Source organism: Taeniopygia guttata, chromosome 19 (genome assembly GCF_048771995.1).
Source record: "Taeniopygia guttata chromosome 19, bTaeGut7.mat, whole genome shotgun sequence".
Taxonomy (NCBI): domain Eukaryota; kingdom Metazoa; phylum Chordata; class Aves; order Passeriformes; family Estrildidae; genus Taeniopygia; species Taeniopygia guttata.
Window position 1 is genome coordinate 2,742,644 of NC_133044.1, and position 23,566 is coordinate 2,766,209.

Genomic DNA, 23,566 nt, shown 5'->3' on the forward strand with positions numbered 1-23,566 from the left:
GACATTGATCTCCTCGGGCTGTGCCATAACAACCCCATCCCTTTTGGCCACAATGAGCCCTGAGCAGCCACCTGGAAGCCAGAGCTCAGCAGGGCAACTCCAATTCCATATCCCACAGAGGAAACCCCCTTCCGCCACACTAAAGGCACAGCTGCTCGCTGCCTTTGTTAGCTCTTCAATAACCAAACTAGCTGGAGTGTGGTTTAAATTACTGTTTTATTAAGATATTGGTAAAACTTCAACAGTTTTTCCTGTATAAACAGCTTTCATAAATAAAATATGGATGACTAATACATGGTTAGAACTAAACTCGCGGGTGAACTGTAGAACAGGATTGCAAATGGAGAAGTCCCAACACTGGTACATGATTTAGCTTGAATTTATTAACTTCATAAAGAACATGTTTCGTGAACAAGGTACTACAGAAAGGTCAGCAGGAGCACCCAGGAGCTGAGACCGTGCCTGGCTGGCCACGAGCAGCAGCACTCGGGGTGAGCTCAGCCACCTCCCCCGTTCTTGTCCCGAGGTGTCTTCAGAGGGAAGGAGAGGAAAAACCGGACACGACAAGGGTTGTACGAGACCCTGACAGGTGGGGCTTGTTTGTCTTTAATGGGGCAAGGGCTGTGCCCTGGTGGGGTGCCAGGGCTGCAGAGGGGCATGGACATCGGGGTCCTGTTAATGCTTCCTTATTATTGCACATGATACGAGGGTAGAAAGTTTTGTTCCTGTTGCAAAGAGGATGTGAATTAAAGAAAGATTGCCCTAAATTACAGACATGAACAAAGCTGCAGTATCCCCTTGGATGGCTTTGTTTATGTGACTAAGTGCTGAGTGAGGAAATTGTGCTAAAACAGCCCCTAATTTAGACCAATCTTTCTCATTTTGCTTTATTCCCACAGAATCTTGGGGTCGGGAGGATTTGGTGAGGAGAGAGTGGACCTGAACTACAGCAGCCATGTCTGTGCACACAACTCCTTGTGCCTCATCTGCCCATGGGACGACTGACACACAGTGCTCCAAAAACAGGCGGAGTTTCTAGGATGATGCACCACCAGAAACGTGGTGTAAGGTAAAGTCTGCTTGGACATTGTCCTCCAGCGCCGCCGCACTCAGCAGCCCGGCTACGGAACGGTTCTCACTCGCAAGGACAATGGATGGCACTTCTGGGTAAAGAAAAGTTCCACACGTGCATTTCCACCCACCTCTAGTGCAAATGGAATGGGTGAAGAGCTCCCTGCCCTGGTGCTGTTCTGCTCTCTGCACCGCACACATTCCTCAGGCTTGGAAAGCGGCGCGGGAGCCCCGCGGCGCTCACAGTGAAGAGCTTACGAGCGAGTTTTGAGCAGCTCCAGGCAAACCAGCCCCGAGCCCCTTCCTCAAAACCACCACGACTGAAAGAGAACAAAACTAAAGTCATGTTTGTCACTGCTGCCTCCTGGTTCTGCAACCACGGTCACCACGTCGACCGAGAGGGATGCGGGGTTGTGTGAACGCGGAAAAGGGATACTTCAGCTCTTTATTGGAAAGATTCGTTGTACAAACTTTCACCACCACTAAGATACACGATAAAAATACAAAACACAGGTCACAGACTAAATCTCAGTATCAACAGTTAATAAATACAATGAGATACTTCTCTATTAGCCTAATATTTTACACTGTCACCAGATAGACGATCAAGGTACGAGATACAGAACACTTAGATACTGTTAGAGAGGGATTATTGCTTACGTCAGCAAGCAGCAGATAAGGGCACAGGAGTTTGAACTGAAGGAACTACTTCCTATCACCAGTGGCATTAAGAGAAAACACTGCATTTCACAAGCACTGCTTTTTGTCTAGTGTGTAGAATCAAGAGCAGCATAATCAGACCAATAACCACTACTTTTAATATTATAGAACTTTAAAGGACTTACCTTACAAATGGTTCCTATCTACTCTATAAATATGCAGTTAGTGAAGAAATGAACACTTGCTCTATCTATACAATGGTTTTACCTGACCACACTGCAACTACGATGGTGGATTTTTTTTTTTTTTCTCCTAGCAAGATAAATGGGATGAGTCGCAGAATTACCATTTATGGATCCACACCTAAAAAAGCTAGATCCTTCCCAAAACAGCACACATGCAGTCCAGTGCTCTTCAACTGCTCCTGCAGACTGGGAAGAAGTTTTATCATCCGTGACGGGTTTGCATTCTAATTTACTCACGTCAAGAATTGCACTTACACCACCTTTCTCTCCAGAACATGACAGTCAGCTAAAGATGGACTTTCAGTGAGTCATTATTACTGTGAATAATTTAAAACAAAGGCACCGCAGAGATGCCCCAGAGTTGCATATTTTACCATTTCATGGTTTCTCAAATTTCCTCGGTAAATCTGACTTGGAACAGAAGCTGCAGCTAAAGAGAACGTTGACAACAGCTAAGGCAGAATAAGATGGCAGATAAGAGCCAATGATCCCGTAAGATTAAAACAAAGTCTGAAAAAGATCAAAGGAATCTAAAGCCACACTCCAACTCCTGGTTGCTCACAAAGCCTTTTGCTGTTCATCAGATTGCTTTTAAAATAGTGCATCAAAGAGAGAAGCAGCAGAAATTGGCAGAATTCAAGCCTCGCCATCTTGTCATGTTGAATAATTTTCTTGACTACTTAATATTAAAATACTTTGCAAATTCTAGCTAAATACTAATACTGCTATTGTTACTGCTAAAATGATATCAATTGTTCACTAAGTGCCTATGAAGACTTATTTTGTTCATTCTCCTCCCAATGCATCACTGTAACAAAGGGCAGGAACGGGATCTGGACTTAGTGGAGCTGATGGGAATCGGCCGCTTATTTACGTCCCAATTAGCGGCTCCCCCAAGGGTGTGACCTCACCTCGGGAGCGGGGAGGGGCTGGTGGCCGCTGCTTCTGCCAAGAAGGGCGGCTGAGTTCCTCCCTGGCCCTCCTGGATGCGGGGGAGCCGGGGCAGAGCCCTGCCCGGGCACTGAGTTCCTCCCTCTCCGCTGAACCCCAGTGCAGCCCCTGCCCTGCTGCATCCTCGGTATTTCCATCCCCTTTGGATTGCTCCGGCACCCATCCCTGCACACCCTGAACACACCCCGTGGCAGTGGTGCTGCATCCTTCCTGCTGCCACTGGCTGTGAAATGCTGCCTTTGCCACCTGGGAATCCTCACCAGAACCACACAGCTCATCCAACAGCTCCTGATCTCCGCTGGGACGGGCGCAGGGACAGAGGGTGGCACTGGACACCTCCACGGGTTGGGCTCTTTTAAGACCTGAGATGAAGTTAAGGTGGGAAGAGGTTGGCTCAAAGCATTAAGCACAGTCATGTTCAACTCATTGAGAACAATTTCCTAAACTGAGAAATGAGAAAAATGCCACTAAAAGCACCAGAAAGATACGAAATTCCCTACACTGCGCCTCCAGCCACAGGAAATAATGTTTTTTTTTTTAAACTGCAAGAAAAGTTTTCTTCATACTCCGCATTTTATATTACATGGGAAAAAAAAAAGGTAAATTATGAGTCTGTACCTCGATGGGAGTCTGAGACCAGAGCAGCAGGAGCTTAGTGTGTCCATTCCTAAGGTACCTGGTAAACCCTGTATGGCTTTTAGTCGTCTACCTGCAAAAGTGGATGTAATTTTCTAATTCATCTTAACGCTCACCTGGAATAAACAGAAAGCAGAACACGAAAAGAAAAACAAAAACCCAAAAAAACCCCCACACCTCGACTCTATGGAAACTTCCCCCCGCTCTAAAAAAATTTGGCAGTTCTAACCCAGATCGTTCTTTGAGTATTGCTCCACAGACATTTCTCAGGCAGGTGCAACCTTCAGCGTGTCTAAGGACCGTGCCCTGGCGTTGTCTGTCCACGTGCAGCGGCTGCTGGGCTCTCCCTGCTGATGTGGCTGGACACTCGTGTGTGCGGGTGGTCGGGCGGCTGCGGCATTGCTGGGGGTGGCACCACCACCAAACTTTGTTAGAGATCCAAACAACTACATTGGTTAATTCCTAGTTCTATTTACACAGGGGTTGAGCTTGGCAGGGGACTGGAGTACAGTTCGGAAATGCCCACCTCTTTTTTTTTTTTTCTCTTTCTGATGATGCCAGTTTTATTTTGGGAATGTCTACTTTGGGAGTCTGACAGGGGAACACGAGGGGGTGGTTACATTTTACAGCATTGATGAAGGTGTGGGTCTGGTATACAATGACTTTGTCTTCGCATCAAACACTCGCTGTGGCTGGGCAGCCTCCCCCACGGGGAGGGTCGGGCCAGTGCCCTCCTGCTCCTGCGGCCCCGGGCAGGGAAGGGCAGGCCGGATCCTTCTCCCTGGGAAGGCTCATGAGCCCAGAGCGGCGTGTGAAACTTTGGTTTGAGCCTGGCTCCTCGCCGCCTCTTCCCGCTGCAGAGCCGGAAATGAGGGAACGCAGCTCGTTTTCCCAGGGATTTGAACAGTTCATCCTCCAGCCCGAAGAAGATGGGGGACAAAGCCCTGACCCTGTAGATGCCCTGTCCTGCAGCACCCGAGCTCAGAGGGGTGTCCTCCCCGGGATCGCAGCCCGAGGACGCGCCGAGCTCCGGGGACTCGCTCTTCACCGGGGAGCTGCTGATGGAACCCGCACTCTTTGGTATGCCAGGACTAAACACTGGGACTGGTGGCAGACATTTGGCACTCTGAGGTGTACTAGTTTCTGTTTTTGTCAGGTCTAAATAGCCTTGATCATCCAAGGGGTTAACGCTGGACCCTATGCTTAAGCTAGTTCTGTCGGTGAAGGAGTCCACTCGTCCTTCATAGCCTAAATCTGCAGGTGCTGAGCACTGGTGCTGGGGCCACGGCCGTTTGCAGTCTCCGTGGTTCTCCTTGTCTTCCCCGTTGTCTTCTTGGCCACCCTGGAAAGAGTTCTCTGTCCAGTCCGACTCCTCGCTGACCGCGACCGCCGCGTTCATGTCCCTGAGAAACACCACAATGACGGTGATGTTGTCGCTGGAGCCGGCATCCCGAGCAGATGCCACCAATTTATGTGCTACCATGCTGCTGTCACCGTTATTCTCCTTCAGATGGTCAGCCACCACTTTGACTGCCTCATCGGGGTTGACTGTGTCGTAGAAGCCATCACAGGCCAGAATGAGGTAGTCTTCAGAGCCATCCAGCACCGTGGAGGCAGAGTCTGCGTCCCCACAGATGTATGGCTTGTGCTCAGCGTCCCCTGTGGAAGAGCAGCAGAGAAACACAACTCTGGGTTTGCAGCCACAGCTTCCAGCAGCCCTTTATTAACTCAGTGTGGAGCCAATGACTCTTACCCCAAGTTAAAGCAATTATTTGGAAATTATTCCCTCAGACTGTAGGGGGAAAAATAGAGGTTATTGCTCATAGGTCTATCTTCAGCTGTATGTCAAATTTTGATGACTAGAAAATTAAAATTTTATAGTTAAAAAGCAAAGCAAGTCTCAAAAAGGAATGAAGGCTCTCTCTTACCAATAGCTCTGGAGACAGAGAGGCTCCCGTTCACCCTCCAGGCTCCAAACCAGACCACGCAGCCGCCCAGGGCCTCGATTCGCTTCTTCTCATCCTGAACAGCAACACAAGAGAGAGCAACACAAGAGAGAGCAGTCAGAGCTGCATCACACACTCAGCACTCCCATCAATAGCTGGATTTTCACACACATGGCAGGACCTGTGAGACAAAGGGTTTGCACACAGGTCCAACAAACCAGGATAAGTGGAACAAGCTCTGCTGCTCAAATTGACCCTGGAATGGCAGTGCTCCCCCAGAGCTGGGACCTGGCTGGTCACTGCCCAGGGGTGTTTAGACAGGCCCTTCTCACCTCTCGATCTGGTTTGTGGGGTTTCATCAGTTCCACAGCTTGGCCTCTCCTCACAAGCATGACCTGGGAGTCCCCCAGCCAAGCCACATGCAGCATATTCCCTCGGATGAAAGTCACCACCCCGGTGGTTCCACAGCGCAGACTCTGGAAAAAAATCCATTTCCATTTCAAAGCATTTTCTTACTTAACTCAGGGACAGAACACATTGAAACTGCAGCACAGAGCCTGTTCCCAGGGAGGAACAGGCAGTGCTTTCCCTACGGCTGTGACTGCTCACCAACAGCCCCTCGGAGCCACCCTGACTGAACACAAATGTGCCCATGACATCCTGGCATGGGACCTGCCTGCCAGGAGCTGGGCACTGCTGGGGCTGCTCCTGGTAGTGCCAGGCACACCTGTGTGTTGGTGACCCTGAGGGCTGAGGCAGGTGAGTGTGGGAAGGGCAGCAGCATCCTTCAGAGGAGCTGGAAGCTGTGAGAAGCAGGAGCTGACGGTGACATTTTTATGGGATGTGAAGCTATGGACAGAAAGCCACCAGTGGGGCATGGAGAGCTCTGTGCTGATTCTGCTGTGCCTGGAGCCCCCCTGGGAAAAGGCAGGATTGCTTTCAGTCCCTCACCTCCCTGGCTGCCTTCTGCACGAAGCGCTCGTCGGTGACGCGGAAGGCTCGGCACAGAGCCTCGGCTGGGTCGTGCTGGAACATCTCCTGGTGGACCATGTTCACGTGCAGGTGGATGGAGGCATAGATGGCAGCATCCACTCCTCCATGACCATCAAACACTGCAAAATAAGCTTGTTCTTCTTGGTCCTGCCAGTGGAAACACAGGGAGGGAAAAACTCAGGTGAAAGCAACACAAACAGCTCACTGGATTGTCTTAAGGCTGTGAACTTGGGATTTGTGCTGTCCTCATTAAACTGCAATTAGAGACAGAGTCTCCACTGGAAAAGCAAACTACCCTGACCACCTGCACTTGCATCAATGGAAAATTTCCACCTTGCTGTTGAATTCTACCTGCAAAGTGCAAGAGATGCCCTGCCAGAATCCCCTGTGTAGTGCTCTCAGTGCTCCTTAGGTGCCATTTGTTACAGCTCAGTCACACAATTCAAATAGGAAGTGCCATTCTCATCAAATTGTGCAGGAGATTTTGTGACTGCAAAAACCACAGAGAGAGAAGAACATCCAATACAGTTTGCACAAAGTCTACATCATGATTGGAATCCACCAGGGATAAAATGCCAGTAGAGTTAAAATGTGAAGCCAGCCAGCCTCTGCTTTCATTCTTCTTTTTTTCCTTAAATCTAAAACACATCATCTTATATGCCTGTGTTTTAAAAAAACTGCATGTGCTCTCTCATCAGAAAATTGTGATTACATTCACAAATCAAATACAGCAAAATCACTCATCTTCAAGGCAGTTTTCTCAGCTTCCCTTCTTCTGTTCAGAGAAACAACGTGGTACCAGGAGACAGCAGCTCCAGTGCCTATTCACACACACACCACCAACCCCCTGACAGAGCCAATTCAACCTTGACAGCCAGCTCAGTGACTGGAATATTTGCACATTGTAATTTTTAAGTAATGGGCTCCAACACAAATTGGAATAAGAAAGCTGACAACTGACAGGCAAAGGAAACATCTGCCTCTGTTTGCATTAATATCTTTTAAAGGTAAGAATGTGGATGGGGCAGAAGATGGTTATTAAAGTGACAGGGCATAATAAAGAAGCAATTATGCAGCAATTTGATCATTAAGGTAAAATTCTTGCCATTTTCTTTTACTTTCCATTCCTCAGTGTCCGGTTTTGTATCTCAAGGGAGAGCAAGAATGAGTGTCTGACCAATGGCCACATCAAGAAATTAATGGAAGAGAAGACAGTCCCCAGTTTCACCAAACTACTCACATTTCTAGAATTGTGTGTGAGCTGCGCCCCATAGTCCTGTAAATTTTGGGTTTGTTTTGGGTTTTTTAACTTAATTTCCTTATTTTTGCTTTTGGTTTCTTCCTCCCAAGAGGAAGGGTTGAAAAGCAGAGCAGACCCACCCCCAGCTGCCAAGAGGCTTCAGAGATGAACTGTGAGGCGACCAACAGCCAGCCCTCCTCAGATCCATCACCCTTCACTCCCCCAGTGGAAAACCTCCTGCTTTCCCAGGATGGGAACCACAGATGAGAGAACCCCCCGTGCTCTGAGCTCACCTCGAGGTTGAAGAGCATGTTGAAATCAGGGATGCAGACGTGCTTGTCCTCCATCTTCCTGCGCATGTTCTTGATGGCGTGGATGGAGGTCTCGTAGTAGCGGTGGGGCTTGGGCTGCAGGGGGAAATCTTTCACCCAGTTGCTGCAGATCTCGTGCAGTTTGCTGTAAACTAAACGGGCCAACTTCACTGTCTCGATCTCTGAGGAAGGCACAAACCACAAATGAAAGCCTTGAGAGTGTTATTAAGGCAGAGTTTTCTCCCTTGCATACATTATAAAGATGAAACAAAACCATTTTAGCCAAGCAGTTGATGTCAGCAGGGAAATTCTGGGCTCTGATGCATGAGAAGAAGCCAAACTTACCATAATCAGCATTCATCAGTAAGCAGCTCATTGTTTGTTTGTCTTTTTAACTTAAACATTTCCCGGTGCCTTTGGGGAACTCATTTGCAGCAGCAGAGAAAATGAAAGGAATGAAATCCCTGGCATGTCCCTGCCCAGGGTGGTGCAGCTCTGACAGGGACTTTGTCATGGCACAGGGTGTCACCTACAAATCCCACCCTCCGTGACAATGGCACACTGGGTTTAGACCAAATTCTCTTTTCTAAACAGCACTTCATTGCAAAGCTGAGTCAGGGCAATCTACAGGACAATTGTGGAAACAATCTGCAGAAATTAGTAGACTAATTTTAAGATGTTTTGTGCACTTTCAGCAGTGCACAGGTGCCTTCTTGGCTATTTCCAGATTTCCTATTATTTCCATATTCCTGACAATGGTGTGTCAGAGAAATCTGTCTTAGCAAATGAGAAAACCATAGAAGCCTCAAATTTAAGAAAACGCTGAACTGGCACTCCTGAGAAATTGTCATTTTAAAATGTGAAAACTCAGGCACTTGACGTTTGTTCTGAAATTCGGGAGAGGAAAACAGGAAGTCAGCATCAGAGCTGAACACATCCTCATCTCTTTGTTCATGATGGCTCACCAAAGCCAGGGATCTTCAAAGCTAAACAGCAGCAATCCAGGAGTGCCAATCACTCCTGGAGGAGGAGGGGCTCACATCAGAGAGGAGAGGAGAGAGTTGCAGCATCTCTTGGTTCACAGCAATTCTGTGAAGAGCCTAAAAGCAGCATTTACAAATTTCTGTCATTTACAAATTTCTAGGTCTACAGTGACCAGGGGGCCAAAACCCTGAGGAACAAGATACTGTCCCAGCTCTGTTGATTATGAGTTGGTTCAATCAAGAGGCATTAAGCTGAAAATACATTGGATAAATAACCAAAAGGAACTTTGGCTCCTTGATCCCACAGCTTTAAAGCCAAGGAGTGGAAATCAAACAGCTGGGTCATCCCACCACTGCCACAGTGTGAGTGTGGGGGCTCCTCACCCCACCTATACTGCTCTCGCTGGGGCCACCAGAAATCTCTGGGTAATGTATTTAAAGAGGGAACACATCCAGCCTGCCCAAATTCTATTTTCCAGAGGAAAGCCCACTGCTCTCCCCATTCCTCCCCACTGGGCAGGGGTGAAGTGGGCACATGGCAGAGTCACCTGTGGCACCTCTGTGGGAGGGTGGCAGTGAACCCAATGGCCCTGCTGAGCTCCTCAGCACCCTTCCCAGGGGATATGCGTGGTGTCAGCATCATCAGCAACTGCTCGTGAGGTTAAAACAGTAGAATAATGAAATGCCACAATAAAAACCACCCCCTCACAGCTGGAAATTACTCATCAATTGTTAATGTTGCCACGCTGGGGCAGAGCTGACTCAGCTGTCACTGCGGTTGTGTCACGGAGAATTTAATTTCCCTCCTGCTGCTCCCAAATCCCCAAGGTTGGAGGTAATGCTGAGCTTCACCACAGTGAGTGGGAAATCCAGCTCAGGAATTGTTGTTCCCAAAGATGACAAGGCAGAACGAGGGTAGAAAGGATACCAGGAATCAGACCCTGATTTTAGTGCCACGTTTTATGAGCTGTGTTGAAAACGTGGACAGCGTGACAACAGGGGTCAGAACCAAGATCAAGGTTTTCCTTAATCTAGGAGTTCTAGATCTCTTTGGAGATCTCTAGGATCCACTTCTAGAACCTGGGACAACTGGGTAATGGGACATTATGATTTGCTTTGTGACATCTCCTGGAAATTTGATACCACCACCAGGTCACATGGACCTGCTAGCCAGACTCCTTAGGTGGCTCCTTAACAATGCCAAACTTCCGTGTGATTCTCTTCTTCCACAAACAAACCGCAAACCTAAATGTCCTTAACCTGACCTTTCAAAAAAGAAATCCAGCATTATTCAGGTCTCATGGAAAATCTTTTGCTCCTCCCCAGTGCAGCTGGAAGAGAAGAGTCGTGGTCTGTGACTCAGATATCCAAAAACACACGGTACCCCAATAAAACAGACTCCTAATATTGCAATCCTACATTTGTGGACTCCAACCAGTTTTTCTTCTTTTAAGATTTGCATTCTTCTGTCATGGAGTTTCTCATTTCTTTCCACACCAAGAACTGCTTTCACCACTCCTGAGTACAGGACATGATTTGTCACGTTGCAATTCTCAGAGTGAAATGTGCCACTAAGGAAATTTTAAATGGCTTTTTTTTTTATCTTTCAGCAAATTCAAACTTGAGGCAAATCAGGTAAATGTCTCCTTGTATTACAGAGAGTAAAATTCTTTCTGAGTTCATAAAAAACCTGACATAGAACTGGATATTAAAGCCAGGCAGCGAAATTCAGCTTGGTTTCACATACTGCAGCAGCTCAAACAGCATCAGGGCATGGTGAACTCTGAGCATCAAACTTCAAGATGTAGAAATCTCATTTTCACCACCTGCCACAACTTCCTTTGCGTTTTTCCAAAGCATTGAAGTCTCCCTGTATGGCACCCCTGAGGGCAGATCTCCTCTCAGCACCCAGCCCAGGCTTCTCAGGGGACCCCCCTGGAAGGGTCTCCAGGATGGAGTACCCCTGGGAGTGCCCAAGGCCAGGCTGGATGGACCTTGGAGCAGTCTGGGATGGAGGAAGGTGTCCCTGCCCATGGCAGAGGGTGGGACTTGATTGTTAATGTCCCAAACCATTCTGTGATTCTATCATCCTGTGACACTTGAGCTGATGTCCTGGTTTGGAAAATTATCACTTAGTTTATTTGAAATTGCAGGGTTTGTGTGAAGCTGTTACTTTACTACAGGCCAGAGAATGTTGCCTTTTCTTCCTCTCCCCCTAAACCCTCACAATTTAACACTCACTCTGCATCAGCAAAGGGATATTTTATTTCCAAGTACCCTCATTATGACAATTCACCTCAACAAACTGCATCTGGAGCCCTATTCTTAGTGCCTGCTCCAGTCTGTTCCCATCTCAATCTATGTTTGCATCTGTGTCTTACAGCCTTAGATATATTTAAATGTCAATTTCTGTAGGTGTGAGGGTTTTGTGCAGGCTTTTTTTTTCCTTTCTTTTCTCTTTTTTGTTGAATTCTGTAGATATTCTGTGTGGAGGCTTAGTCAACATTTCCTTGGAGACTGTCAAATATTTATGCAAGTTTCAGAGATCTCAATTTGAAATTAATGAAGGCTGCTCAGCCAGAACAATGACAAATCTATTCCATTTACCTGCTCAGCAGGAGGAGGCAGCAATATCTACAGAAAGGGAACCCAGAGCATGTTTTTCTGTTCCTCAGGTTTCCAAGGGCCTCTGGGGAATACAGCAAAATCTTCCTTTTTGAAGAGCCAGATTTATAGATCCTCCTTATCCCCAGAATAATTTATAGGACTTTTAAAAAACCAAAATAGGAGGGAATGGACAAAGTGGTTTGGGGACTGTATTTTCAAGATCAAATGACAGAATCCCTGTTAATATATGTGAGAAACATTGGTCTTTGTTGTAATGAACAACCCAGCCGATTTTCAAGGTTATTTAGGCCAGCACACTCCTGAAATGAGTTAGGGTGCATGACCTTGAGCTGGAGGCTGCAAAAATCTAGTCAGCCAACACAGATAAATGAGAGAAAGGATTTTTCTTCCTTTTAATCACAAAATCTCTTTATGCTACCTTTTGCTAAAACCATTAAAAAAACCTTACAAGCCATAGTAAAAACCACACTGACTGAAATAATTCAGAATTAAATTATCTCTTCCCACATATATTTGATTTTGCTCCAAGGATGAGGGAGGACAACTGGCACTTGCCAGCAGAACCACATTGTATAAAGTGCTGAGAGAGAGATTCAGAGCCATCAGACACGCCATGAAAACGCACTTAGAAGAGCGATTCCAAAGGTGAGAAAGTTTTGATTGAGAAATTAGATGTGCAGCTCTGTCAGGAGTGGTGGTGAGCTCCCTTTTTCCGTCCATATGGGGTGTTCCTGTCCCAGAATTCCAGCCCAGGTTGGGTGGAGTTCAGGTGCCACTTACGGATGATGCCGTCGGCGTTGTCCACGTGCTTGGGCAGGAAATGCGCCGAGAGGTCGCTCTGCAGGACTTCATCTGAAGTTGCTCTGGCCAAAGCAGAGGCCAGGAATGAAGGGCAGTTACTGGAAAGGAAAAAGAGAAACCACAAAAAGGTGTTTTAGTGTGATTCAGCAAGGTAACATGAGTTTTTCACCAAGGTTCTTCTTTGCCTGAACTCTGCAGCAAGACCTCAGACTCACTGATGGGTTTTAGTTGCCCTCTTTCACTCCTCTGTTCCCTGTTTCTTAAGTTTTAATGTTTCAGTTCATAACCTCTATTTAAATTCTTTTCAAATCTAGACTTGAACCCTCCAGAGTCTGTCACACAACTGTACATTTTTACATATGTATGGTACTATTTTAACTCAAGTTAAGTCTAGTTTCTCCTAAGATTTGGAGTCAAAGTTCCAGAATTCGTCAGATTTGAAAGTGTCCAAAGGCTCTCTAAGGGGGACTGGAAGTTGAGGTTAAGGTTAACAGGGAAGTGATGTGCATAAGGTAAAAAAGCTCCCTCAAGAATGATTTATACCCAGAGTGAAGTGGCTTTAACTCACTGTAGTTTAATTAAACTTGGTATCCCATCCCCCAAGGTTAATTAATCAATAGAAAGCCAAGGCCACTTTAATGTACATTCTCTCATTCAAGAGGAATTTAATACCTCTTCATTTATGTGTGACTTTGCATTTCCCATTGCTCAGCCTCAACTTCTTCAGGTGTCTCCTGCTGACACAGCCTGAAACTTCCAATTTCCACAGATTTTATTGGGGTAATGGTGTCTTTCCCAAGACATTCCACTGTCACAGGGCCACAGAGAGACACAGAACCAATTTCAGCCCAGAAACCATCCATCAACCAGAGAATTCCAAGTCAGAAATCCAGGGAACGGGCAATGAGCATCAACACTTCCTTAACCCATTTCTTCTGTTCAACATGTCTATAAATGATTAAAGGATAAATAGCTTTTTCTAACACTATTCCAAGCTCTGGAAGTCACTCAGGGAGCCACTCCCACCTCGTTAGGGCTCCATCCATCCGAGCTTTCCCCTGGGTTTATAAGAACAGTGGATGAAGAACATCCACTGATGGGCCAAGAGTTCTTAACCTGGTTAAGAACTGGAGCAACAATAGTGACTAAAATAGACTCCGGAGCTAAACAATAAAGAAAACTGTCCCAGAGAGGAGGAATTCCTGCTCTGCCTGGGCCTGGGAGGGGAGACAGCAATGTCTGTGGGTACCCAGAGCCATGAACACCTGTATCTGAAATTTTAGGTATCGTTTAAACTGCAGTGACCAATGACACAAGTGAAAGGTGTGTTTACAGGGGTGTAGCAGATCAGAGTATTTCCCCCCCCAGCTCCAAGTGCTGTTCACGTGTTCCATTTCCACACAGCAGCTCTATATCCAGCCAAAAAGTGCATTTCCATTACAATGCTAAACCTACACAAAAAGCTGCTAAAGATGTTATTAGATAAATTAAAGGATTTTAAGTACATCCTTCCTGATTCTCTGGCAGCGTAGGTGTGTTTAGAACACCCACAGATGCATTGCAACAATCCTGGAATAACTCTGGGAAGGTATTAAGTCTAAAAGTGCTCTGCTTCCATGAATTAAGTTTAAGAAAACCAGTCTGAGGTGAGTTTAATTCAGCCCACATATTATTATGTTACCAGCTGAACACACAACTCCTCTCCATCCTGATAGCATTAGAGTGGGGAGGACTTTCTAAACACCTTCTCTGAGCTCTAAATCTAATACAAACTCTCCTACCGAAAAAACAAAACAAAAAAAAAGTAAGATATGGCAAATTTGAAATTCTTATTGCAAAGGAGTTCACCACTGCGGTTTGAGCAACTGATCGATTTTGAGGGAAAGATAGAGAAAATAAATCAGCTGAAGGCTTTCCTTCTATGTCTGGCCACTCTTTGTCCTAATAATAACAGCTGCTGGCCGAAGAATTAATTGCCCTTGACATTTGTTGATCACAAAGCTCCTTATGTGGCTGTGGCAGGGCTGTGCCATGTGAGCAGGGAAGCTCCCCCACGCAGACAGATGATTTCCTCTTCCTGATTAGCGCCACTCAACATTCCCTTCTCTCACTTGGCTCCTCAGAGCACTTTTAGTTGAATTACTTTTCCCTTCAAGGAACAGCAGATTGCACTGGGGGTTTAAAATAGCTGTTGAAGGCAAACTGCTCTGGGGACACTTCATTATTGCTACACCAAGACAAATGAAGAGTCAGCTCTGGGATCTCTGATTTCAGCACCAAAGTGAGCGCTCAGGTGAGCAGATACAGCATGCCACAAACAGCAGGCCAAGGGGGAAAGCTCTCCTCTCTTCACAAAACCCAAAAAGTGTCACCAGGATCCCTGGGGACAGGGAGGAGCTCTGGTGCAACCAGGGATTACCTGCTGGCTCTGGAAAGAAATCCTTCTGCCACGTTCTAGATGCTCAAATGTTATTAGTCATGAAGTCTGACGAATTGAAACTGGGAGGGCACGGTCTTGTTTAGCAGAGAGCTGAGAGCTAAAATCCCTTTGTCTATTCATAGCTGTGCCACTAACTCAGCAGCTGACCTTGGACGAGTCACTTCACCACTCAGACCTTCATTCCTCATCTGCAAACAAGGAATGAGAATGACATTTCCTGGGGGAGAGGAGGAGGAGGAGGAAGGCTGTAAAAGGCCTAAATCTGTGATTGTGAAGTATTCTAGAATTTCTTTCTAAGGGCCCAACTCAAGGGGAAAATACCAAGATGAGAGTGAGAGATATTTTCAATCTATACTTTTATACTTCTGATAGCTTTCCTTAGGTTTTTCTCACTCTTTTCTCATATACTGCCAGAAGTGCTAAGTGGAGCTCACAGGCAAACAACAGCTCTGGATAACTCACAGTGTCATCAGCAGCTGCAGGAAAGGGGAAAACCAGCAAAGAGAGACCTCGAGTTCTTCAAACTCACAGTTCTGAGCATTAGCACTGCTGATGGGAAAATGATGCTCCAGCCTCTGCCTAAAATCCACAACGAGGGCCACCAGTGCTGAAAATCCCCAACCCTGTCATGGTCTGGGGGAGCTGATGAGGCATCACTAACCCAAACAAAGCAGGGAAAATGGACCAAAACAAACTGGGGCTTTCAAGAGGCAAAGCGGGCAGTAAATCACAAAATGTACAGTGTTCCTGTTACCTCAGGAATCCCCTGACACCACAGAACAACAATTGTTTTAGTTAGAATGAGGAATGATTTAAATAGAAATGCTATTCAATCTGCTGAAACACAAAACAAATCCACAGGCAAACAGGATAAAGCAGCATATTTGGTTTCACCCAGCAGTCCAAGCCCAAGAACATGACCTGAAAAGAACCAAGTACAGCACATTCCCAAAAGGCCTATAATTTACTGTGGTAGTAAAAGACTTTGGAGGGATGAATTAACTACAAATTAAGTGCACCCCTTCCACAAGACATTCCACCAGGGATGCACTTTGGGAAACACTCCTGCTCATGTGGCCTGTTGCAAGCTCTTGTTAGAAAGCAACTTTTGCCAGATTCAGTTTAAGAAAAACCTCATTTGTCCCCTGCCTGTATTTACAAAACATTCCAAAGTCTCATGAGACTTCTTCCAGATGGAGCTTTGGATACAGCCTGGGAGCTCTTTGAAGAAGCCTTTAAAGTCTTTATTATTGCGAGTTCCCATGCTGTGAAGTGCAGCAGTAATGAGCAGAGAAGTTCTTTGGGAAGCCCTTTTGGCTGTTTCCCCCCTTCCTCCACCTCCTGTTTCCGTGGCCATCCAGAGGGACTTGAGCCATTGAGGGGCTCCTGTTTGCCTCCAAACTCCTCCAGGTCACCCAGCACTCAGAGAGGAATATTCTGTGAAGCATTCCAAGACCCTAAAATGATTATGGATGTAGCCTCTGGATGTGAGGAAATAGCAGATGCTATTTCCAGCTCCCATCTCTGCAGGTTCTCCTCTCCTCACTCCCAGAGCAGCTCTCTGACCTGTGCTGTTCCACTGCTCTGCACAGCTGCTGCTGGAAGTTTTGATGCTTATTTAAAGCCTGGTCACGGTGGACAAATGGAGTATTATTTTTTCCCCCCTAACACATGGTGAAACCCTGCACTAGATTTATCTGCTGCAGTGAGTTACCAAAAAAAAAAAAACTGGCACACAAACACACACACACAAAAAAAAAGAAACAAACAGAAAAAACAATGCACCTTTTAAAAGCTTGCATAACCAAAGCTCCTTGAGAAGTCATTTGAGCTGGCAGTGGTGAGACAGTAAAGATGCTTGATAAATCTGTTTGAAGGAGCTGCAAACGTGCTACCCAAGGAAGCTGCTATCTATAGGCTCCCAGAGACAGCTGCCTGCTCACATCCCCAGCCATCCTGTCCTTGTGCTGACAGTTGTAAGCAACAGAAATATAATACACAAGCATTGCAAAAAGGCACTGCTTCAGATACATTTTTCATGCCCCTGTCTATGCAGACATTGCATTTGCCAAATATTTAACCTTCTGCTTTCTGCTCGCTGATGCTTTCTAGACCAATTTTGTATAGATATGTTTCAGTAGTTAAGCCTGTCTTAACTGAATGTGAAAAAATAAGCAAACCAGAGGTGCACTGCTCATCAGAAAACCTCTGCACAGCTGGATGAAGATGCTTCACCAGGGGAAACCCTTGGCTTTTCACAAACTGTTCTCAACACATGAATTGGGCTCAGACCTCTGATGCAATGTCTGCTGCATAGCAAGCCAGTATTCCCTTCTCCAGAGGGTGAAGTGCACATGACAGTACATAAAGCCACCAAAATGTGAGCAAGACAAAATAAAAAGGTCATCCTTGTCTCTTTGATGAGGTACAGTGTCATGAAGGGCAGTGTGTATCTAAAATATAAATGCTTGCTGCCCACAAACCACTCATAAGCATTTGGGATTTAATGACTGTCAATAAAATAGCACTGACACCACAGGGGTGAACTGTGAAGAATCCAAACCACACAGAGCAGCTTCTCCTGAGCTCCTGGCTGGATAAATTGCCTGGTTATTATCTTTGAAACCAAATTCTATTATTTCTCTCACTCATCCTCACAGCGTGGCAGTTCTGAGGTTACTCATATTCCAATCTCTGGGGCTGATGCTGTGGCTGCATTTAGAATGACAGAAATCACCTCCTGTAACATGAACAACCCCTAAAAACCCAGCATGGATCTGCCACGAGCTGGAAGCCAAATAACAGCAAGAAATTGAATTCCCAGAAGTGACTGTGGGGTGGTTTTCTTCATGACAGCAACGAGCTGAAGATAAAAAGTTTGCTGTTGGAAATCATCTCCCAGCACTTCACAGCCAGATTATATCCATCTGTTATTAAAAGAAAGGGAAACCTGGACTTTGAAGGAATGCAGAGAAAAATGGACCACGATGCATGAACCTCTGGTATAACAACCAACAAGATGTTGAGGATGTATCTATATAGACTCTCCCTCATCTAAATCAGAATATTTTCTACCTAAGGAGTAAGAATCTGAGGGACTGGATAGTATTAGAATAAAATCTTAATTGCTGCTATGAAATGCACTTTAGAAAATTCTAAAAATATTATTATAAAATTAAAAAAAACCCAACAAGCCACTTATTTGGTGGGCATTGATTGTGCAGCTTAACTCCTTGGTATTCAGCTTTGCAAATGCAAACACACAGTGAAAATAAATCTGTGTTTACCCTATCATTAATTCATCAAAAGAAAAGGTAATTTATTGGTATTACCCACTCATGTGACTTTCAGGGGTTTATACTGAGAGGAAAGATCCTTCTGTATTTTGTTTTCTAAGGATTATCCTGCATGTTCACACAGCACATTCCCTGCTCAGGGTGTGAGGGTGTCCAGAGTCCTCCAAAATCCACTCCTTGCCCACCTGGGAATGGAATGGGGACAAAGCCACATCAGTGCCAGGTGCTGCTTCCCTGGAGAAGGAAATTTCTTCACTGAAAACCCAATGTCAACAGCAGTTACCTCACACTGAGTTTCCCTGGCAGAGCAAGGCCTGTTTAAAAGCTCCATGGGACATTAAAAATGTCATTGATTTTTCTCTCTTTGGCACTCAGTCAGTTCGAAAGTCAGCATAATTCAATATCTTTCTCCTGGTTCCATTAGCAAAGAAAGGAATCCATGCTTCAATCTATGCTGCCTTATTGGAAAAAGTAATTTAATTTTACATCTGAAAGTGTGCCAACATCAGCATAAAAGCGTACACTGTATACATCAGATTTAATTTATGAATTCTGCATTTTGTCAAGCCAGGATGAGATGCTGTCTAAAATCAATGAGAGTGTCCAAGCTCACTCTGAAGGTACTTATATATATTCTTATTATTTCAGATATTTTATGTCTTAGCTGGAGTTTTTGATGATTTTTTTCCTTGCTATAAAATGTTAATGACACAGTCTCTAGAATAGTTCATGTTGCAGGAAACTTGCAGAAGGGTTCAGGCACATCATTTACTTAGCACTGATTCATGCCCAGTTTTTTTCTCTCTGTTATAAATAAACTTTCTGATACTTCCCTTAAGTGGAAAGGATATTCCATACAGATCTGATGTGTCCAGACATACAAGTTAAATAAGAATCTGCCAATGCAGAGCCTCCGTTTTATCAGAGATCAGAGTAACACACCCAAGTCCTTTGTCAGAAAGAAAAATTCATTTTGATGTTATAGATAATGACTTAATTTCAAAGAAATGAAATAAAATGCTCCACAGCAACACATACCCTGCTGTCTCCTGAAGATCATCATTAAGGCAAACAATGTTAAATGACCTCTTTAAAAAGGGGTGAAGATGGTGCCTGTTCAAATGCTCAGCTTCAGTAACACCCCACAGAGCCAGGCCCCAAACCATGCTCCTGTTGGAGCATTTATCTTCATGTAACTGAGAAAAAAATCAGAGTTGCAGACCAGAATTTCCAAATGACATTTGATCACTTAACTTCTTTCAACCCATTGAACAAATATCAAATATAAGGCAAAACACACCCTGGAAGATTTATGGCCACTGAGTCAGCAGCGAATGTTCTCTCGCTGCCTTCTCACTCCTGTGCCTTGCACTTCATCACACAAATGGCTTGGGTGTTTATGCCAGATGTAAGATTAGATAATTACTCATCCAAGTCCTGCATGTCAACTCCTTTGGTGATAAAAAATTTATTCCAAATGCCCCATTTATAATCAGTTGACTTGCAGAAGCGTTCTGGTGTTGTGCAGTGCTACATCTCAGGCTGTAATTCTGTGCAGGAATGCGCTGGGTTTGTGCCTGATGTCAGGAATTCTGTGCCTGCAAAATAGGGACAATGCTATTGACCTCTGGAAAGCAATTTCAAAGCCAATGATGAAGTGCCAGATATGATTAATTAAGCCTAAAGTGGGGATGGAAAAGAGAACAGCAATTCCCAGAAAATCCTGCTGTTCTTGTGCATGACATACAAGAGAAACAAATGAAAGCAAACGTAAAGAAACAATGCAGTACCTTTAAAAGTAATTTTACAGGCAGATTCAAAGATTACCCAGTGGGGCACATGAAAGATTTGATTGGAACCTCAAGTTGACGATTACTGATGCTGATGCTCATGGAACAAGATGCTGGAGGGATAAAAGGGGCTCTGTGATTGGGGTGAGTGATCTTTTAAAGGAAAAACCCTTTAGTTACTCAGAAAGATCCCATCCTAATTCCCACTGTCACTTGTCCTTTGCAGAATTGCAAAGGATAATGGCAGGTTTAGGGGTTTAGGCTTTTTCTTTAAAGGATAATCAAAATGTTTTAGCTATTCTGTTTCACATTAAAGTCCCTAATGCATTCTGTTCTACTGAGCCACGTAGTTATTTCAGTCATTCTTAATAAATAACAGTTGCCAGTAGTAGTTAAGCCAACAGATCTGAATTATTTATAGTGTTGAGGAACAGAACAGCAGATAAAATACATTAGGGCTTTGGGTTGTTCTGGCCTGGGTGACACAATGGCAGCCTTTAGATGTTTTTCACCAGGCTGTAAAATATTCTCTTCCCAATCCTGGTTTAAAAGGTTTCCTAAAGAGGCAGTACCAAACCTCCAGCCATCCATCTTCAATAATCACAGTCATGAGCAGCAGGTGAGAAACTCTCCCCAGTACAGCACTGGCACAAAATTTGATTTCATTGGACAGATTAAATGGCTACTTAGGATTACTCCTAAATTATTATAGATAAACAGAACTTATGTGTTTACATATTATACAGCATGGCTCTAAACCTTCCAGTAAATTATTGAAAGGCACCTCACAGTGTTGAATTTAAATGTTTCCCTTCTCCCTTTGCCTATAATCCACCCTCTCTTCAGCTGGAAAAATGCAAAGATATCACCTACATTTTACAATGGTAAATCCAACTTCACATTTCAGGCTGGAGCATGGAAATCCCAGCCCCTGTCAGTCCTTTTTAAGAGGTCACATCATGAAACATTGAACACAGAAAAAACAACAGGGACAGACATTATGTTGACGTTAACTTGACAAATTATTTTACACACAGATGTTGAATTTAATGCTCTTTGTAGCTTAAAAGATGCATTCCAATATCTGTCCTGATGGGATAATGTGCCTGGGTGGAAATTTGTGGGAATATCTGGATTTCTCACCTTGTGCTGCCATCACAGGTGACTGCACCAGTGGGAAATTCACTGTATAATGGATTCACAAGGAGAATTGTGCCCACGAATGCCAAGGAGAGATTTACACTCAGATGCTGCAGGGAGAAGAGCTGGGGGAGTAGTTGTAGCAACATAAGCTTCAACCAAACAGTTTTCCTTTTATAGCTCACCTTCCACTTCCTATATGGATCTATTTACAGCAGGAAATGCTGCAAATTGTAGCATCTCTAAGGAGTAAAAAGAATTTTAAAAGAACAAACAAAGGAGAAAATCTGGAGAGGTAAAAACCCAACCAAACTTCCTTCTATCAAATCCTAATGAAATAGAGGAGGAATAACACTGAATAGAGGAGGAATGACACTGAAACAGAGGAGGAATAACACTTGTAGGCCGTGTCAGGTGGTTAAGTGCTCTGGAAGTGGCTCCATGACATTTCAGCCTGTGGGAATGAGCCTCAGCATCCCAGGGAGGGACAGGCTCAAGTGACAGGGTCCCTGTGCTCTCCTCCCTTGGCTCAGCTCCCTCCTCTCCCTGTTCCCAGGTTTAGTGAGGATCTGCACCCTGAGCTTACCGAGGTGGGGAAGATTCTGTGAGGTCCAAAGCTGAGGAATGTGGCTTTCCATGGGGCCAGGCAGGTCCTGAGCCCCTGGAACAGAGCCTGCCTGCAGTACACAGCTAAATTTAGCTCTTCTTGCTCACAAAGGCTATAGGAATTGATTCCCAACAAGCTGGAGATGTTTCAAACAACTCTGCAGTGCTGTGGCCTCTCTCCTGTCCTAGAAGGTACAGAGAATTTAAAACTTGGGAGAAATGTCTTTAAATTATGCCTAGTCCCATTTAAAAACAAATCTGTGCACATATTCCAATCACTGTTCAAAGGTCAACTGAAAAAATAAATAAAAGAGCTGTGACATTTCATAGTGTGACATTACAAATCTCACCAGATTATGGACATTGGTTTTCTACCCTGGACTTCTCAATTCTGCACAAATTCTCCCACACAAACTCTGCCTATTCACCACAATGTGGGACTTTGTTTCTGCAACATAATCAGTCTTTAAGTCTTATTTATTCCATTTGATTTTCTATGAGTTCACATCACCCATTTCAGAGGTGACAATGCTGCTCGTGTAAGAATTACCCAACAGCTCTGTTTCCCTCTCCCCCTCCACAAAGAAGATTGTCAACTTTTCCCTAAGCTTATTATCAAACCTGTGATCTCTTCAGGAGAGGCACAAGCTCTAAATATAAGAAAGAATCTGTTACATAATACCCTGAGCAAGGAGGCAGCACACAACAGCCTGTGGACAACATGAGCCTGGGTCCATCCAGAGAGGAAAAAGCAGGAAAATCTGTGACTTTGCCCAGTGCCAGGCCTTGGGTCTGTTCTGTGCACAGCCAAACCACAGAGAACATGGAATAATGTGCAAAATTTCAGGGTTTGTCTCTATGGAAGATAAACAAATGCAAACAGGTGACATTATCAGGAAATTGGTTCAGGATGTGGCAGAAATTTACTCAGATCAGAAGAAATCTTCCTCAAACATGAGCAGGACTTGTTTGAAGCTGCCTGAACCTGGATTGTAAATAATGCACTGGTGAGGACTGACTCACCCCGTGATGAGGAGGCTGAAAGCTGCTTCCAATGGAGCAGTGTCACAGCTCTAATCAGCACTTAAGAGAGTTCCTCAGGAGCCACACTATCAATTACCCTGGTAATACATATTCAGGGAGGCAGGGGTAGCAGACAGAGAGAATACCAAATCAAAACATTAATAAAAAATAAGGAACCTTTGGAGACAAATGATTATCTTCTCTGTCTACAGTGCTTTGTGCGTTCCCAAAGGATTTAGAATCTAAAAATAAATGATTACTTCTACCAGCACTGACATCCAAGCTACCTTGGATAAAAAGCAGCAAATTGCTAACCATGGATAGCAACATTACACAACTGTTTTGAACAAACAGCAAGAAATGGACTATGCTGGAAAGAACAGCAGGTCTCTACACAGAAATTGAGGCTAAAATGTACCCAGAATAATGTGAATATCACCTGTGATGGGATAAAAATGAGAGCTGTCTGCCTTGATATCCCATCCTCAAACTCCATCATCCTCTCACCATTCTTTAGCACCATACTGAGACACTGCCTTGAAGGAAAACACTCAACATTTGCAGCTGAAATACATTTATATATGTATATATACAAACACACATATACGTGTTTAAGTATCAGCAATCACCACAGATTCCTTGGGAAAAGAAAGAGGAAAGAGTCTTAGAACAGATAGAAGATCAAAGGTCACACAAAACCATGTAGCTAATCCAGAAATCACTAAAACCCCAGGCCAAAGAATGTTTTGAAAATAAATTCAATCCATTCTGTCCCCAAAACACACACTGGTAATGATATTGGTAGA

At 44.7% G+C, this 23,566-nt stretch overlaps 1 protein-coding gene across 2 annotated transcripts in view; it reads right to left on the minus strand.

Moving 5' to 3' along the window:
- Positions 1 to 197: 197 nt before the first annotated feature.
- PPM1E (protein phosphatase, Mg2+/Mn2+ dependent 1E) overlaps positions 198 to 23,566 on the minus strand; it is a 58,241-nt gene continuing 34,872 nt past the window's right edge. The window contains exons 2-8 of one of the 2 annotated variants that reach the window (XR_012058698.1): positions 12,445 to 12,563; positions 8,036 to 8,235; positions 6,461 to 6,649; positions 5,842 to 5,985; positions 5,492 to 5,585; positions 3,793 to 5,222; positions 198 to 3,636 (exon numbers count right to left, since the gene is read on the minus strand). Coding sequence is in view for 1 of the 2 variants with exons in the window: in XM_030288114.4 (XP_030143974.4) it covers positions 4,180 to 5,222; positions 5,492 to 5,585; positions 5,842 to 5,985; positions 6,461 to 6,649; positions 8,036 to 8,235; positions 12,445 to 12,563 (1,789 nt within the window). In the remaining variant the exon portion in view is untranslated. Of the gene's footprint in view, positions 5,223 to 5,491; positions 5,586 to 5,841; positions 5,986 to 6,460; positions 6,650 to 8,035; positions 8,236 to 12,444; positions 12,564 to 23,566 lie in introns of both variants that reach the window. The other variant, XM_030288114.4, reaches the window with a different exon arrangement.